Source organism: Canis lupus, chromosome 5 (assembly GCF_003254725.2).
Source record: "Canis lupus dingo isolate Sandy chromosome 5, ASM325472v2, whole genome shotgun sequence".
Taxonomy (NCBI): domain Eukaryota; kingdom Metazoa; phylum Chordata; class Mammalia; order Carnivora; family Canidae; genus Canis; species Canis lupus.
Window position 1 is genome coordinate 82,765,295 of NC_064247.1, and position 17,343 is coordinate 82,782,637.

At 56.5% G+C, this 17,343-nt stretch overlaps 1 protein-coding gene across 4 annotated transcripts in view; it reads right to left on the bottom strand.

Annotated features, from left to right (window-relative positions):
• Positions 1-1,332: 1,332 nt before the first annotated feature.
• BEAN1 (brain expressed associated with NEDD4 1) overlaps positions 1,333-17,343 on the bottom strand; it is a 35,144-nt gene continuing 19,133 nt past the window's right edge. For 2 of the 4 annotated variants that reach the window (XM_025426359.3, XM_035715871.2), the window contains exons 3-5: positions 11,010-11,264; positions 4,457-4,607; positions 1,333-3,554 (exon numbers count right to left, since the gene is read on the bottom strand). In XM_025426359.3, the coding sequence (XP_025282144.1) occupies positions 3,215-3,554; positions 4,457-4,607; positions 11,010-11,264 (746 nt within the window). In that variant the 3' untranslated portion in view covers positions 1,333-3,214. Of the gene's footprint in view, positions 3,555-4,456; positions 4,608-11,009; positions 11,268-17,343 lie in introns of all 4 variants that reach the window. The other 2 variants (XM_025426358.3, XM_035715869.2) reach the window with 1 other exon arrangement.

Consider the following 17,343-nt stretch of genomic DNA (forward strand, 5'->3'; position numbering starts at 1 on the left):
CCTGGGCTGAGGGACCCCGCGTGCAGGGGGGCTCAGTTATCGCGAGCCCACGGCTGTCCCAGGGTGGCCCTCCTCCCGGCTGCGGGTCACGGTGGCGGCACAAGTGGCCGGGGTGCCCTGGTCGCGGTGCCCTGTGCAGGGTGCCCTGTGCGGGGTGTCCTGTCGGGGTGCCCTGTGCGGGGTGCCCTGTGCGGGGTGCCCTGTCGGGGATGCCCTGTCGGGGATGCCCTGTTGGAGATGCCCTGTGTGGAGTGCCCTGTCGGGGACGCCCTGGCCGGACCTGGACGCGCCGCATGCCTACTGCCTTCCCCACCAGCAGCCGCAACTCCCGGGCTGGACTGCCTCTGGCCAGAGGGGCGCTCGCTGGGCTGCACGAGAGGCAGGAGTGACGTTCTCCGGAGGCAGCCTCGAATGATGGCCCTGGGGAGTCTGGGAGCCGGTGTGAGTAATCCACCCCGTTCGCCACCCTCCCAGAGGGGTACCTGTGGACCCTCAAGCCCTGAACTGGCTCCCTTGCCTTCCTCGTTTCATTGCCCAGACCCCGTGGCGCTCGCGGACTCATCTCCTGCATCAACCCTTGGCACCTCGTCCTGTCCCCGGTCCTACCCACTCCGGTTCCCGGCATGGCATGCCAACAGTTGTCACCTCCCATCTCGGGGCCCTCCTGAGCCCCCGGGCTGAGCGCCGCCTCCTGGGCTGTGCTGCTGGGCCCCACGCCTCGGGCCCTGGCACGGAGAGGAGGCCGGGCTCCCTGTAGGAGCGAGCACCGGGACCTTGCATGGGGCGCCGAGGGTGCACGCAGGGTGTGGTGGGCGGGAGGCAGGGACCGTCAAGCCAGCAGCCTCCTGGGCCGGGGCGGGGGTGGTGGGGTCCAGGTGCTGTTGCAACGGCCTGCTGGTGTGCTTCGGGTGCAGCGGGCGGCACCTTGCCCACCTTGCCGCCAGGGCTGCTGCGCTGGCTCCAGACCAGAGGCCGCCGGCCGCGCAGCGCGGCGTGGACAACAGGAGAGGTGGGTTCGTGTGCGGGGGGCGGGGAGCTGGCCGAGGGGCAGGAGGGACGCCTGGGAGCGGGATGCCTGCCGGCCGAGCCCCGGAGCGCCGCGGGTGCAGGACCAGCTCGCAGCCGCCCGGCCGCAGACGCAGGTGCGCACCTGGAGCACCGGCAGCGGCCGCCGGCAGGGGGCGCTGTGGGCTTGGGCCGATGGGGGGGGAGGGGGCTTTTCTGGGATCCCACCCGCTCTCGGGGTGCGGGGCACCGGGTCTAGGGCTGTGCGGCTGGAGTTCGAGTGGGAGGGCAGGGCGACCGAGGAAGGGAACCCAGGCACGGAGAATGTTCGCTTTGCAACATTTTTATTGATACGATATACTTATTTGAACACAGAAAAGATACATTGTTGCTTATTTAGCGCTTAATCCAGGAACAAGAAAAGCTGTTAGCTCCATCCCTCAAACACTGATGAGTACTTAGGGATTTTTATCTTTTGTCCCCCCTAGTACTCTCTGGGGTTGCAGAAGCAGGATGCATTTCTTAAAAGAGTCTCATCCCTGGAGTGCATTTAAAGGCTATACAGTACAACAGACAGATATTTTTTGCCTAGAAAACAGTACACCACAGAGGCGGACAGAACTGCTTGTAAACAAAGTCCCTTTCCTGGCGGAGTCGGGTGCTCCAGGATGCCACAGGACCTCTGGACGGATTTCTTTCAGTTCTGCACCAGAAGAAATCCTAATTCTACAGAAAATAAAATTCACGATTGCCATCCTTGTCACCCTCCTTCTCAAGAAAGGGATTACTGAAATGTCTTAGCCCTTCAATAGAGAAATGGAAATGGGGAGAAGAGGATAGGTGCGGGCGGGGGAGGCAGGGTGGACTTGGACTCCACTTCCTGCCGCTGGCAATGCTGGCGGGACACTCCACAAAGATATTCGGCTGCCACCCCCTGGCAGGCTGGGTCTTCAGAAATCAGCTCTGTTACTTGCATGGTCTCTGATGGAAATTGTTGGGATTTGTGGGCCACTCTAGAAGCAGGCAAACCTATATATCTCTCTCTGGGGTGCCCTTGGCAGTGAGGCCCAGATACAGCCTCTCGTGGTGGCATGCTAGTATTTAGGGGGGCCCACTTCCCCTTCATTTCCGCAAATACCCTGGAGGGCAGGGCCAGAACACATCAGCTCACAATTCCCAGCTAGGAGCTGCCACCGTGGAGGACAGCCCAAACTCGGGCCATGATGGTCAGCTGGGCACACACTTAGCAAGGGGCCACTTCTCTGCTTCAGAGCTGTGCCCAGGCCACCCTTCTCTTCTTTGAAGACCCTCAGCCCTGGGCAGCGGTTGGGCTGATATGGGGACAGCTTTAACCCACCACCACCACCATCGCGTGCCCAACAAGGACCCTGCGTATCACCTGTCGCGTGGGGTGGGGGCCTCCAAAATAACTCCGCCAGCACCACGAGGCTGGGGGCACTGGGTTAGGGAAGGGGCAGGGTGGGTGGTGAGGGCCTGAGCCCCCAGACTCGTGTCCCTCACCCCATAAGTGGCAGAGTGGTGATGTTGTGGCTGCCCTGGAATTGAGGGAGAGGTACAGTGTGTAGCTGGACCTCACTGAAGCCTGTCCCACCAGCCAGGAGGGCACGCCGCCCTGCGGTGGGAGGGGCAGGCGGCTGACCTGGGATGGTCGAGCAGTTTCGGGAGGCAGAATCAGAGTTTGGGCACAGCCTGCCAGGTGAAGGCAGAGGCAAACAGGCCAGGGAGAGGAAGGAGCAAGCCCTTGTCCCTCTCCACCTGTCTTCTCCCAGCATTGTCTGCAGAGGCATTATCAACAGGCTGGGGAGGAGACGGGAGGTCAAGAAAGCTTCATTTTTAATGAAACCTTAGCAGATGGGTTTGTGTGGATGTCGGGGGGGCCTGTGTGTATTCACATGTCTGTACATGTGTGGTGCATATCTGGATGTGTGTGTACAGATTGTATATGTGTGTGTGGGGGGGCGAGTGCTGTGTGTGCATATCTGCATGTATATGTGTGTGTGTACAAACTGTGTATACATGTGTGCATGTGAGAGTGCTGCGTGTGCACATCCGCGTGCGTGTACGTGTCTGTGCGTGTGTGTGTGTGTGCATGCCCTTGTGAGCCCGTGTGTATGTGTGTGTGCATGTGTGTGTGCACGCCCTTGTGGCTCAGCCCGAGGGACCGGCAGGACCTGGCTGGCTGCATCTCTCACAGAATCCTCTCTGGACCAGAGGCCAGCGCCCGGGTTGGGGTGGGTGAGCCCTGGGAGCTCCTTAGCCCTGGTTCTGGTCCAGGCAGCGGCAGCAGACCTGATGCGGGGTTGACCCCACACACAGCCTCATAAGGGGGCAGGGTATCCATGGAGACGGTGCGGAGGCCACCAAAGCCCAGGATCCTCTGTGCCTGCTGGTATCGGCCGGGGCTGGGGCCGCTGCCCACATTCATGGCGCCATCCAGCACGGGGTAGGAGTCGGTCAGCGAGTAGGGCGGTGGGGCATCGGTCGGGATGTACAGCTGAGTGGCCCCTGGTCCCATGCACTCCTCATAGCTACAAGAGAAGAGGGTCCTTCAGGGCTCTGTAGGACCTGGCCTTAGGGTGGGCGTGGAGGTCTTTCCCCAAGGGCTGGGAGCCTGTCTACAGTGACAGCTGCCCTGGTGTGGACCGAGCCAGACCTCTGGCATGCTGGCTCTAATGAAACCTCTCGACTCCCCCCAGGAAAGGCACCCCAGAGCCACTGAGACTGGATTCTGGTCCTGACTCAGCCTGTGTTCCATGTGACCCTGGTGAGCAAGTCACTGAGCTTAGAGCATCTCCCCGGCTGGCACTCAGTGTGGGTGGCGCTAGTGGCAGCAACCTTAGGCTGACACTCCTTGATCTTAAGTCACCCAAGTCTACCTTCCAGTTTTAAGGAGAACCCCAGGCTCCTCTGAAACCCACAGCTGAAGAACAAAAGAGCACCCACTGCCCCCCTCGCTGTTTGCGAGGCCAGAGAGGTCTCCTGGGGGGAGGAAGTGATGGAGGCCTTTTCTTCTTTTTTCAAGTACTATCCCATGGACGATCTGCCTGAGGGTGGCAGGGAAAACCCAAATGGCCCCCAGAGAAGAATTCTCTAATGGGACAGGGCCACCTGATGGACATGAGAACAATTTGGTTACAGTGATCCCTGACCCAGTGGATGTGATTTGGGTTTTGGGGGTGCGTACGAAGGAGCTGGGGCCTGGACCCCCCGCTCCACCCCTTGGTCCCAGCCTGAAGGACCTGAGCTCTTCTCTTCCTTCTTTAGTGACATCTGTTGTGTCATGCTCTGCTTCACTGGGACCTACTTGCTTCCACACCCAGAGATATTTTGCATTTACACCATTTGGTGTAATTTGGGGATGGGAGTGCTATTTCCCACGGGGGGTGGGGATTCACACCCAGTGCCCTCCTCCCCCATGCAGCCTCCTTACCCTGGTGGAGAGTCTGGGTACAGCTCTCGAAGCACTGTGGCATCCATGTCCCCATCAGAACTGAGCTCCAATGGTGGGGACCAATCCTCGACAGGGCTGCAGGTATAGCGTATCCTGTGGCTCGGGTGGCTGTACGTGTACCCATCGGACACTGCAGGGGAACGACATTCAGCCTGGGCGTTAGGCCAGAAACAGGGAGGTCCTTACACGTCCACCTGAGGCCCCCGAGACTCTTCTCCAACTCACCGCCTGGCAGCTCACCAAGCACGCTGCCTGTCATTCTCTCAGAGATAGCCCTAGAATGTAAGCACCCAGGCTGTGCTGGGCATGGGGGTCTGAGAGAAAGCAGAGCTGGCTCTGCCCAGGTGGAGCTCCCAGGGTGGTGAGCAGCCCGTCCTGGGGACAGCCCGGTACGGAGCAGTGTGTCATGAGATTTGATAGAGGCAGCGCTGGTCCTGGGGGAACACCGATGAGCTGACCTAGCCTGGAAGTCAAGGAGGGCTTCCTGGAGGAGGGGCTCCTAAAGTGGAGTCTTATCTAGGAATTAACCAAGAGAAGAGGGACAGGCCGGGCAACAGACACAGAACAGGTGGAGCCAAGAAAGGAGATTAGAAAGAAGAGTGTGGTGTGAAAAGGAAGCTTTGAAACCGTGGGGAAGGCCTGGGGTATGAAAGCTGGGGAGTCAGGGAATGAGGGCGGCAGAGGTCTCTGGGGTCAGGCCCTCCTACTCCCTGTACCCAACCACACATTATTCCCTTAGTTATCGCAGGAGAAAAGGCACTTCTGTGATGAATTCTGATGTATTCTCTTCTCTTTTGATTGTTTACCGTATACTAGCCCATCAAAGGCTCTGAAAAGTCCTGCACCTGAGAAATACATTTGACTGTGCTTATGCAGCATTTGACCAGAGTCTTCTTTTCTTAGATCTAGTAACACTGCTGAGGAGGTGCTGATAGAACAGAATCTCTTTATTCTACAAGTGTGAATCAAGAGGGAGGGTCAGGGCCTTGCCAGACGCCACACAAACAAGTTAGTGGTGGGACCAGAGGGCAGCTGGATATCCTGGCTCCTCACCCTGTGAGCTCTGCACCTCCCAGCTGCTGACAGTTCTAATAGCGGCTACGGGACAGTGGGAGCCACAAAGATGGGCTGAGCCATGAGGTCTCCCCAGCCAGTGGGCTCCCCAGAGAGTCTGAGAGTCCTCAGAGATCAGGACTCACAGCGGGTGGGCTCGCGGCCTCAGGTCAGCGCACACTGCGCCCCATGCTACATTCTACAAGCTGAGGCTTCGGTGTAACTGTACAGCCTGCTCTCTCCACTCCCCTAATCTCTTTTTCCAGCTCCTGATACAACAGTGAGAAGAAAAATCTGGATTTTTCTTCTGTGGGTATAATCCCAGGGCTATCTGTGCACATCGAGAAAGCTCTCAGAAGAAAATATTCCAAACACGTTAACAGTGGCTCTGTCTAGATGATGGGATTGTGACCCTTATTTTCTTCTTTATATTTTCTGTATTTTAAAGGTTCTCCACGGTGAACACATATTACCTTTCTCCTAGGATAAAGGTACCCAATAAAGCATGCTATAAAAGGAGCTGAAATGAGATTTGTTTCCCTTTAGGGCACCAGCTGAAGGGAAGACTTCCTGGAAGAATTTGAGGAAGAAACTTGGGAAAGAAGGAATCACGAAACGGGGTGAGGACAGAAGTGGAACGTGGGCCTCTGCGCTCCAGTGCCAGGGAGGGTCCCGTCCACCTTGCAGGAGGCTGTGGCTTGTCTAGACCTTGGGAGAGCTAAGGCCATTTCCTGGACGGGGTGGGGTGGCCCTGGTAGGCATGCCTTCGAGCTGATGGAGCCAGGCCACACTGCCTCTTTCCTCTCTCCTTGGGCTGCTTTCCTTGGGCTTCCCAGAGGCTGAGCAGCTTAGGGAAGCTGAGGCATTCACCTAGCTCTCAGTGGCCCCAGTCCTGAGATGACCCAGCTCAGCCCAGACCGAGCTCCCAAGGAACAGCTGGAAAGGCTCCCCTGCCCCTCATTTCAACTCCTCAAATTTCTTTCTTATCCCTCTCCTCTCCATACTTCTGTGTCAGTACAGACCCTGATGGTCTAGGCTTCCAGAAGGCCCTCTAGCCACCTCATGGGGAGTGAGGTCTCCCTCCCCACTTCTTTACCAAAATTGAGAAACACTAGCTCATTATTTAACCCAAATCCGAGGTTAACACCCCTTGACAAGCCTGGGAGTGGGGAGCAGGAATTGGCATCCATGGGCACCTACCTCTAGTCTGCTGATCACACTCACCCTCACGGCCGTAAGAGGCACTGTAGCCACCTCCTGCTCTCAGACAGAGAAACTGAGGGGTGGGGCCACTTATCCTAAACCCCAGCAAGTGACAGGAGACCAGATCTGCCTCCTAAAGCTGAAGATTTCTCCATCTTATAGAAACAAAGTTTCATTCATTCATCCATCCATTCATTCTCAACCATTTATTGGCTCCTCTCTCTGTGCCTGGCTAGACTGCAAGGGCTCTGTGGGCAAGCAGAGAAGGGCCAACTTTGTCCTGAGGGTCATGGGGAGCCACTGAGGGGTGCCGAGCAGAGGATGGAAGTGTTCACAGTTCAGTCACTTGGGTCGCCTTGTGGAGAGTGCCTTGCAGGTGCCAGATTGGGTGGTTGGCAAGTGGCGGTGGCCAGTGTCACTGAAGTGGCCCTGGCTCAGGTTTTCTCAGGGGAGAAAGAATGGAAAGAGTTAACATGTATTGAGCATGCACTCAGAAGCCAGGTGCCGTGCTAATTTAGTCCTCACAGTAACTTGCAGGGGTGGCCCCCCGGTACCCATTGCATAGGTGGCCCACTTGACGTACACAGCGGTTGGACAACGTTCCCCAGGTTGTGTCGTAAAATGTGGAAGACAAAGGCCATTTGGATCCCCTGGCTCTGAGGAGGGCCTGTGAGACCAAGGAGAGATGCTGGGGGATCCCTGGCCGAGGATGATGGGTGGAGCCCAAAGCTGGCAGGTGGCTGAGATGGAGCAGGGGGTGGGTATAGAGAGAGGACCCGGGGCCAAGGCCTGGGCTCTGAGGGTCCTCGATATTCCTCTCCTCGGAGACCAGGAATCAGTAAGAAAGTCTGAGAAGGAGCCAGCAGAGAGGTGGGAGAGAGACCAGGAGGGCCTCAGTCACTGGAGCCAGGGGAAGGGGGTGTCTGGAGAACAGAAGGGTCCCCAGGGCCAATAGCGGATGCTTGTCAGCGCTCTGCTGCGTTCTCCCGGCATGCACAGCATGCTTCCCTTCTCCTCCCCAGCACCCTTCCAGGAGGCCGGAGGACGCTGTGGAGGGTGTCGGTGCCTCTGGGCCCCCTACTGAGTCCCCACAGAGGCGCCAAAGCAAGAGCTGAGAACAGAAGTGGGGCAGGGAAGCGGGAACCCCACAAATGGGTGCCCGCGGTGACAGGGCCGCAGGGCTGCAGCTGGGTAGCAAAGGCCAGATGCCAGACTTGGCCTGGCTGTGACCTGCTGTCACCCCGCCTACTCCAGAGATCAGGGCCAGGGCCTTGCCCATGTGGCACCTTGAGCAGGCTCATCTCTCTCCTTAAGGCCAACGTCGCTCTCTCAGACTTCAGCTTGGGATTTCCGGCGGGCCCTCTCTCATGCTCTCCGCACCGCCCAGGCGGGAACTTGCAGGCCATTCAAGTGGGTGCTTTGGCTTCCCAGTCTTTAAAATGGGCTAGGGGCGCCACCTGGCCAGCCCAGTTGGTGGAACATGCAATTCTCAATCTTGAGATTGAGTTTGAGCCCCACATTGCAGAGATTACTTCAAGAATATATATATATATATAAAATAAATAAGTAGCATAAGCTAACACAGCTCTCGAGGTGAGGAGGAAATGCGGTGGTTCCTTCCTCCACCCAGGAGCATCTTCTCTGGGTGAGATCCTGTGCTGGGCTGTGGGCTCGGCCGGGTGAGAGCTACACACAGCTGTGCCCTGCTTTCCCTGATGCAACCCAGATGCCCCATGACAGGGCCATTGGTAGGGGTGTGGATAAGTGTCAAGGAAGTACAGGGAAGGGCCATGCAATCCTGACTGGCCAGAGCAGCTCCCAAAAGAAAGTGGCACTTGAGCTGGGCCTGGAAGGACAACTGGCTTTTGTCAGTTGGGGAAGTACGGGGAATAGTGTTCTGGCCTAGGAAGAGCAAGTGCAGAGGCGTGGAGGTGGGAAGGAGCATGAAGGAGGTGCTTGGGGACAAGCCGGGGGGGGGGGGGGGGCGGCAAGAGTTGGGCCATGGGAGGCAGGCACCCTGTCGTCCTGGGCTTGACCAGCAGCACCCTGCTAGCAAGGGGGAGCGTGAGAGGGGGCCCTGGCTCCTTGTTGGGGGTGGGCCATGCTGGGCGGAGCCTTGCAATCCTTAAGGGTCAGGCTGGCGAAGCAGCTTAGAAACAAGCCAGGCCTGGTCTGGGGTGCTCCTGGCTTGTCTTCCTGGGGGACTCCTTGGCTCCTGGGGACTGGGGCTGGCTGAACTTCAGCAGCTGCCTTATTCATGCTGTTGCTTCTCTTTAGTTTCCATTGTTGGGCAGTGAGGGCGAACCCCTAACCTGCTGCACTTTTCTTCCATTGTAGCCATGTGTCCCCCGCCATGCTGATGTCTCTCTGGGTCTTGTTCAGAGGCCAGCTTCCTGCTCTTCTCTTCTCCCAATAGCATTGACAGAGGAACGACATCTGGGTCTGCAGGGCCGCCTAGGTCTTAAGTGCGTCTGCCAGATGGGACCCTGAGCCCATGGGGTGCCCCTGCTGCTGTCTCCCCCACACCTTCAGCTTCCCTCAGGGGTGTGAACACCGGGCCCTCCAAGGCAGTGCTGTGCAGTGGGTAGCCTACAGGAATCCGGATCGGGTGACCTGGGCTCAAATCTGGGGTCCCCCTGCGTGGGTGACCCTATGTAGGTTACTTAAGCACCCTGCTATGGTCTGAGTGTTTGTGCCCCCCTCCGCAATTCATATGTTGAAATCTGAACCCCCAAGACGCTATTACGAGGTGGGGCCTTTGGGAGATGATTAGGTTAGGAGGGTGGAGCCCTCATCATGGGGAGCAGTGCCCTCATGAAAGAGACCCTGAGAGCTAGCTCGTCCCTCCTACCGTGCGAGAAACATGCGAGCCCTCACCAGACACCAAATCTGCAGGTGCCTTGACCTTGGGCATCTTCAGCCTCCAGGACGGAGGACTAAATATCTCTTGCATACAAGCCACTCAATTTAGGGTGCATTTGTCACAGCAGCCTCAACCCCCCAACCTCAACTGCCTTATCTGTAAACCGAGAAGGTAATAAAGAGGACCACTGTAAGGATTAAACGAGGTTGTGCGTGAAAAGTGGCCGGCACGCAGGGAGCTCCTGCGGCCCAATTCCCACGTGTTTCGGGTCCCCACCTGCGGGTGTCCCTATTGCTAAAACGTGGCCCCTTCCCCAAGCAGTTAACTCCGCGTGGGAAGAGGGGAGGGGGTGGCACAAAGCTGCTGGCTGGTCAGGCCGTGCTGGGAGGGGCCGTGGCTTTCAGGCCTTCCAGGGTCCAGGCGGGAGGAGATCGCACCCAACCAGGTTTTAAATTTTTCTTTTCTTTTTTCCTCTCAAGCTCTGCCTATCCCGGAGGAGGACAGATTCTCAGCTGCTGCCATGGTTCCGGAGCCTCCAGACGGCTTCACCTGCAGTGGGATGGTGGCCTCTGGGCAGACCCCCCAACCCAGGCAGAGGCCCCCGTCAGGCCTCAGGGCAGGCTCCGAGGGTTGAATGACTCGAGCTCCTTCTTGCTGCTTTCAGGTAACTGGTCCTTTCCAGGTGTAAGACAGAGTCAGGCGGCTGCACTCTAAAAAGTTCAGGCCTTCTGGCCGGATGGGCACTTCCGGGACTGCTTGGCCCAGGAATTAGCCACTAACTCTGCGTTAGGGTAATTGCACTAATTGGGAAACTCTCATGTCGGTCTGTGTGCACTTTGCAGGCTGTCTGGGGATAGATTCATTCACTCGTCATTCACGCCGTCACTCATCCATCCACCTACTCGTATGCCCATGTCACTCCCCACCTAGCCACCCCACTACCCTCCTGTCTATGCATCTTTCCTCCCATCCACCCACCCAGCCCATCCATCCATGTACTCACACATCTACCCAATCCACATCTGTATCTATGCACCCTCCCCCCCAGTCACTCATCCTCTCTTCACGTGTCCTTCTGTCCACCATCTCCCATCCCATCCACTCATCCATCTTTCCCTTCAGCCACTGCTCCATGTCCCACCCTGTCCCCTCACCTCTCCATCTCCTCATCCTCCTTGACCAACACTGGCCGAGGCTGGGGAATAGCACTGTAGCCTCCCTTTGACCTTCAGCATCACCCTTGGCAGATTACTGGACCTCTCAGGCCCCTGAGAGTGTTCTGGACAGTGCCTCCGATCTCCTCCTGACCCCACTTCCTGGATACCTTCCTGACTACCCTGGCCCACCCACGACAGGGCTGGGTTGTAGTGACAATCACACAGGAGGCCGGGCCTGGGGTGGATGGCAACTCACCGTATCCTTGTTCGTACTCTCGGTGGCGGCGGCGGTGGCGATGGTGGTGATGGTGGCGGCGGTGGCGGTGGCGGTGACGCTGGAGCCGGGCCTGCCGGTCCCTGCGGATACTGCCTACGATGATGGTGATGCAGGAGAGGATGATGACCACACCTATGACAGCACTTGCCACCAACACAGGAGACACAAGCAGGTGGCTGTGCTCCGAGCTTTCTGAGAATGTGGGGTAGAAATAGCTGGTTCGGTTGTACCGAGCTACTGCGAACAGAGAGAAAGGACACTGAATTGAGGCCGAGATCCTATGACACTTCCTCCTCCAGCCCTGCTGCTCTGTGAATTATTTGTGCCTGAACAAGTGGAAGATAGTCTGAGGTCAGCCACATGGACCATGTCCTGGCTGCTTGCTCCAGCGAGGAAGGAAGCAGTAAGGATACGCCTGCAGGAACCTCTGCGAGTGGGGGTTCTGGCCCACTCTGGCCTGAGAGCTCAACTAACCCACAGACAGGAAGAGAGGGACTCACAGAGGGCAACAGACCTGCCCAAGATCACACGGCAAACCAGTGGCAGAGCTGAGGCTTGATCCCCAGACTCGGTACCAGACAGAGACTCTACTCCACCAAGCCTGAGGTTGGAAGGTCAGCATAGCTTGGCCAAGAGTTTGGAAAACGGCAGGTGATGGACGGGAGTGGGGTCACCGAATGAGGACCAACTCCGTTGGCCTCCAGCACTGGCCTCCCACGCAGGGGGTTCCGGGGAAGTCAGGCGGTCACTGCCCCAGATGTGTCAGGGGGTCAGATGAGATCAGAGAAGGCTTCCCAGAGCGGCTACACTAATATTAGACAAAGTAGACTTTATTTTTTTTTTTTTTAAACTTTTTTTTTTTTTTTTTTTATGATAGAGATTGAGAGAGAGAGAGAGAGAGGCAGAGACACAGGCAGAGGGAGAAGCAGGCTCCATGCAGGGAGCCCGATGTGGGATTCGATCCCGGGTCTCCAGGATCGCGCCCTGGGCCAAAGGCAGGCGCCAAACCGCTGCGCCACCTAGGGATCCCCAAAGTAGACTTTAAAACAAAAAAGGTCATCAGAGAGAAGAGGGACATTTTACAATGAAGAAAGGGGCAATGAGGAAGTTAGAACAATTATAAACCCTCGTGCACCTCGGATGCCCGGAGCAAAAGCTGACACGCTGGAGGTAGGGACCGACAATGCGACAGTAAGAGCTGGAGCCCTCCAGACCCCACCTGTGGTGAGGCACAGAGCTGGCTTTCGGTCTCCCTTTGACTGGTTGTGACTGCTGCTTGTTTTTATTCCCTTGCCTGTCAGCTATTACCCTGAGCTAAACTTCTCCATTTTTCTTCAAGACCCACAGCTGAAAGGTGGCGAGGTGAAGCTCTCTATTTTTGTCTTTCCCTCAGGCCGGAAAGATCCATTTACATTGTCTACTCTGACCTCAATTTAGGAGGGCTTGAGTCCTCTAGCCGTGGACGCAGGGCATGCCTGCCACGTTTTCCTCAATCGAGGCCGGCGGCAGACCTTACTAAGTGACAACGGTCCTCGCTCCTACTCGGTGCAGGAGGTGTCCTTTCCAACAGCCCTCCACCTGGTCGGGAGGTGGAACTTGGGGCCCCACTCATCCAGTGTGACCACAGTGCCCTGTGCTACCATGCTGGAGCCCGTGGCCAGTGGCCCTGGCTTGGCCTGCAGCTGAGCCCCGGTCACGCTGCTACCGGATTGTCTCCAGTGAAGTCCAGGCTAGCCAGCTGTCACCCGATGTCATCCTCTCGCCCCTCACCATGTGGCCTCCCACCTCGGAAGCCCAGGGCAGGGCTGCGGGTGCCAGGGACGTCAGCTCTCAGGAGAAGGTAGGGGCATGGGGAGTCCGTGCTGCCGTCAGATGAGCGCCTGGCCCTCCTGCCCCGGCAGTGCCAGTCTCACTACCCGCTGGGCGCAGAGACGGCATCACCCGTGCCTGCACATGGAGCAGTCGGCGCCAGCGTCCACCTGCGTGGCTGGTTGAGAAATTAATCTTCCAGCCACCACCACCGGCAGAGGTAGGTGCTGCCTTAAATTATGAAGGAAACTCTTCCAATTTCTAAGTGCAGGGCCCATTTTACCAACGAGATATATGTGACTGTGGAGAAATAACATGATGACAGCCCTCCTTCCCACCCCCGTCTCCCTGTCCCCACGCCGCTGCGGCAAGGACAGAGGATAAAGCAAGCTTTGCCTCTATTCTGGAATTTCTTCCCAAGGATCTTCCACAAAGGTGCCCACGGTCAAGAGGAAATTGATCCCCAAAGTAACATGTAGAGAAACTGAGTCCCAGACAGTTAAGTAATTCACCCCAGGCATGTAGCCCACAGAGAGGGACCTGGGTCAGTGGGCAGCGTAAGGCCCATGCTCTTAGCCAAGGTTTCTTTCTGTGACTACCCGGCACCAGGCTTGGAGAGCTCATGTTTTTTTGGATCTTGGTAAATTAAAACGTTCCTATCTCTAAAACGATGCTTGGCTTCTTCTGGATCGCTTTATTGTAATCAAAGCAGGCCCTGACCTACAGCTTATGCAGGGTGAAGGCATATCAGCAGCTGAACATTGCTGATAAGACGCCAGGATTCCAGAGAAGGAGCCGGTGTGTGTGTCGGGAAGAGACAGATGGTGGCAAGAGGAGGGGCAATCGGTCCAGGGCTGGCGGAGGGGTCCCCTCTTCTGTGTATCTTCTATCTCTGCATCTCTTCCAGGGATGTGCCTGGGACCGTGGGGAGGGGCCCGGGGCAATCCCTCCACAGAGGAACAATGTGACGAACAAGGTAGCTCTCACTGAGCACCTACCAGCACAGGTCGGGCTACACCCTTTCTAAGCACCAGGAGCTCATTTAATCAGCACAGTGACCTGAGAGGTACGTGTGTCTTCCTCTCCCATTTTACAGATGGGGAAGCTCAGGGCGGAGCTAGTAAAAGAGGTGGAGCCAGAACTTAGATCCCGCCTGTTCTGTGCAATTCCGGAGCCTGCACTCCTACTCCCTCTGATTCCACATGGGCTGAGGCCCCTGGAGGGCAGGACCTGTGTCCTCTGTCTTGTCACTGGGTTTCTTCAGTGCCTCGGGCATGGCCAGCATGGAAAGGAAGCTCAGGAGCCATGTGAATCCCAAGAAGGGAAGTCAGGGATTGGTCGTTCTGTGTGCTTGGGTACGTGGGGGTGGGCTACAGGGTGAGCTGCTCTCCATCCTTCTCACCCACTGGCATTTCGTTCGGCCCGTCACTCACCCCACCATCCAGCCCACACGCAGGACCACCACCGGTCCCGCCATGCAGCCCACACACGGGATTCGCAGGCATTTACAAGCACCGGCAGGTTGTTGGAATGAAAGAGGTGCTGCCGTCTAGGGGAGCAAATCAGGTATCAACCGAGAAGTCTGGGTCTGGGGTCGGCTCCAGGTTGACGGTAAATCAGTCTGGCAAATGCCACCAAAGGAGAACCTTGGGGCTCCCAGTGAGGGATCATGATTTGAGGACTCATGAGAGAGATGGAGGCTAGGGGATCCCTGGGTGGCTCAGCGGTTTAGCGCCTGCCTTTGGCCCAGGGCACGATCCTGGAGGCCCAGGATCAAGTCCCACGTTGGGCTCCTGGCGTGGAGCCTGCTTCTCCCTCCTCCTGTGTCTCCGCCTCTCTCTCTCTCTCTCTCTCTCTCTCTCTCTGTCTATCATAAATAAATCTTAAAAAAAAAAAAAGGGAGAGAGAGAGGTGGAGGCTGAGATTGGAGGGGCTGGCAGTGGCCAGACCACAAGGGGTCTTGAACATCACATTAAGAGACTGTCCATCTCAAGGGCACAGAGGAGACATGGGAGAAGGAGTGTGGTCAGAGTGTTTTAGGGGAGCCCTGTGACTGCAGAATGGGGGGCAGGATGGGAAGTGGGAGACCAGGAAGGAGGCCGCTGCCCACATGAGCATGGAGATGGGGGAGGAGGCTGAGGCCTGCGGCCCCACACTATGCAGAGCTGAGTATGGAGCAGGGCTCAGGTGAATGCATCTGATAGGCATAAGGCCACTGCAGAGAGTTTCTTTGTCTCTCTGATTTGATGGGCTCTGGGCAGGCCTCAGAGGCAGGCTAAATGCTTCCCTACTTGGCAGATAGGGTCCCAAGGTCCCCCCGTTGGTTCTGGGCTGGTACCCCGGTCCATGCGTCACCACTGTGCCAGGCAGGAGTCTTTGCCTCCAGACTTCTGGTCCAGTGCTGGGACTGGGAGCCACAACTGAGTCAGAAGGTTTTACGTGACCCAGGCCTGCATGTGGGGCGGGGTCAGGGGCTTGCTTCTTCTCCATGCAGATGCCATTGCCATCCTCATTTCTAGGTGAGGACGCTGGATCTTGGTGAGCTGAAGATTTGCCCCAGTTTTGTGGCAGATCTGGGATTTGAACCCAGGAGTGTCTGATAATTCATCAAATAGGGCACAGAGCAGGGGCAGAGAGCAGGATGTGGCGGGGGTGGAGGCAGGAGAGCTGGGTCTGTCACTCACTCACCGTGTGTCCTTTGGCATCCCCCTGCCTTTTCTGGACCTGCTGGCAGTTTGTCCAAAGAGATACTTTTCTTGAACGTTCCTCCCTCCAAGATGGGTGAATGGGTCTGAGAGGAATGGGGAGGGGGAGAAGCCAGGTGAACACCGCGGGTGTGAGGGGAGGTGACAAGATCCAGTTGCATGCCAGGGGGACATGGTCAGGGCTGGCTCCAGTCTGGGAAACATGCAGGTCAGGGAAACTGAGGCAGATGATCACTACCAAGTCGTTGCTGGATGTAGTGTGCAGGCAACTCTATGGTCCCTCTGGGTACAGGGAAGCAGTCTTGGCAGCCTGAAGCCACCCGAGGAGCACTGACAAGGGAAGGACATGAAGACACTGGAGGTGCTGAGCCAACATCTTTAGACCTCTAGTCCTCTCCCTCGGAGACGCTGGCTAGAGGGGAAAGGGGGGGCCAACGACTCAAATCTGACAGATGGCTCTTGTCACAGAAAAGTCTGAAGACATTTGTCACAGGTCCACTTCCCTGGCAAGTCTGTCCTCAGCACTGCACTTTGCCCTACACTGCTGAGACCGCCAGGATGAGGCCGTGAGGTCATCGGAGGGAATATGGGGAAGAGGATTCCGGCACCTTCTTCCCTCTGCTTGCTGGTATCTGGTCCCAGCCTCCTGTGCAGAGGGGCTGGGGTGGGGGACATGGCAGGGTGGGCTCACTTGCTTGGGTGTTTCTGGGTCTCCTCCTTTGCTTTTGAGGTTAGCCCTTCAGCCCACTTGCTGGTACCCATCTTCTGGTTGCCAGGCATCTGTGATGGAGAGATGTCAGAGTGCTGGGGGTGGGTCAGGGGTATCCACACAGTGGGGCTGGGCCTTGGAGGACAGGCCAGCAGAAGAGCATCAGAGGAGGGAGGAAGCAGCCTAAAAGGGATGAGGTCCCAGCAGAACTCAGGAAAGGAGGAGATGCTCCTGGGGTGAGGCTGTAGGATGTCACCTTGATGGCAGCAGAACTCTGGGCTTATGGAGGTGAGGGGAAGGCTACTTGGTGTTCAGGATTCTTCTTACAATGGGGAGGCATTTCTACAAGAAGTCAGCTAATGTAATGTCAAGGTCCTGAAACCTTTTACTTGGTCATTTGTGGCAATATAAGTGGGGTAGATTATAGTGGAAAGGAGGATTGGAATCTACTATCAATCCTCTATAAATTCACTCAGCCAGCCAATCATCCACCTGCTCATGTATTTGTCTACACAGGCATCTACTCAGCACTCAATCTCAATCATCCACCAATCCGCATATTCAACCATCCACCCATATATTCAATCATCCGTCCGTCCATCCATCCATCCACCCACCCACCTATCCACCCACCCATACTCCCACCCATACTCACTAAGCGCCTATTCCATGCTGGGACATGTGCTAGTAGACACTGGGAACATGACATGAATCAGACTAAAATGAGCCTCTCAAACTGTGGGAAGCAAGAGGTCCCACAAGGTGCCCCAGGGCTTAGAGGAGAAGCTTGGGACATTATGGGGCCCACTGCTCAGCTCTGCTTCCATCTGTATTACAGATTAGTCTTCATAGGAGAGCGCTTCCCTGCCTGTAGAAGATTCTCAACCACTACACTAAAATATGACTGGAAAACATAAGTGACTACCCACAGGCCTTTCATGATTCCATAAATATAAGATGAAAGTGATTTATTCCACTATTAAGATGCCACTTAAATAAATTCACCAAAATTAACTCAGATGTACTATCACTTCTGCATATCTAAATTCCGTAAGTTTACGGTCTTGTCATTCGCTAAGGTTTTATCTCT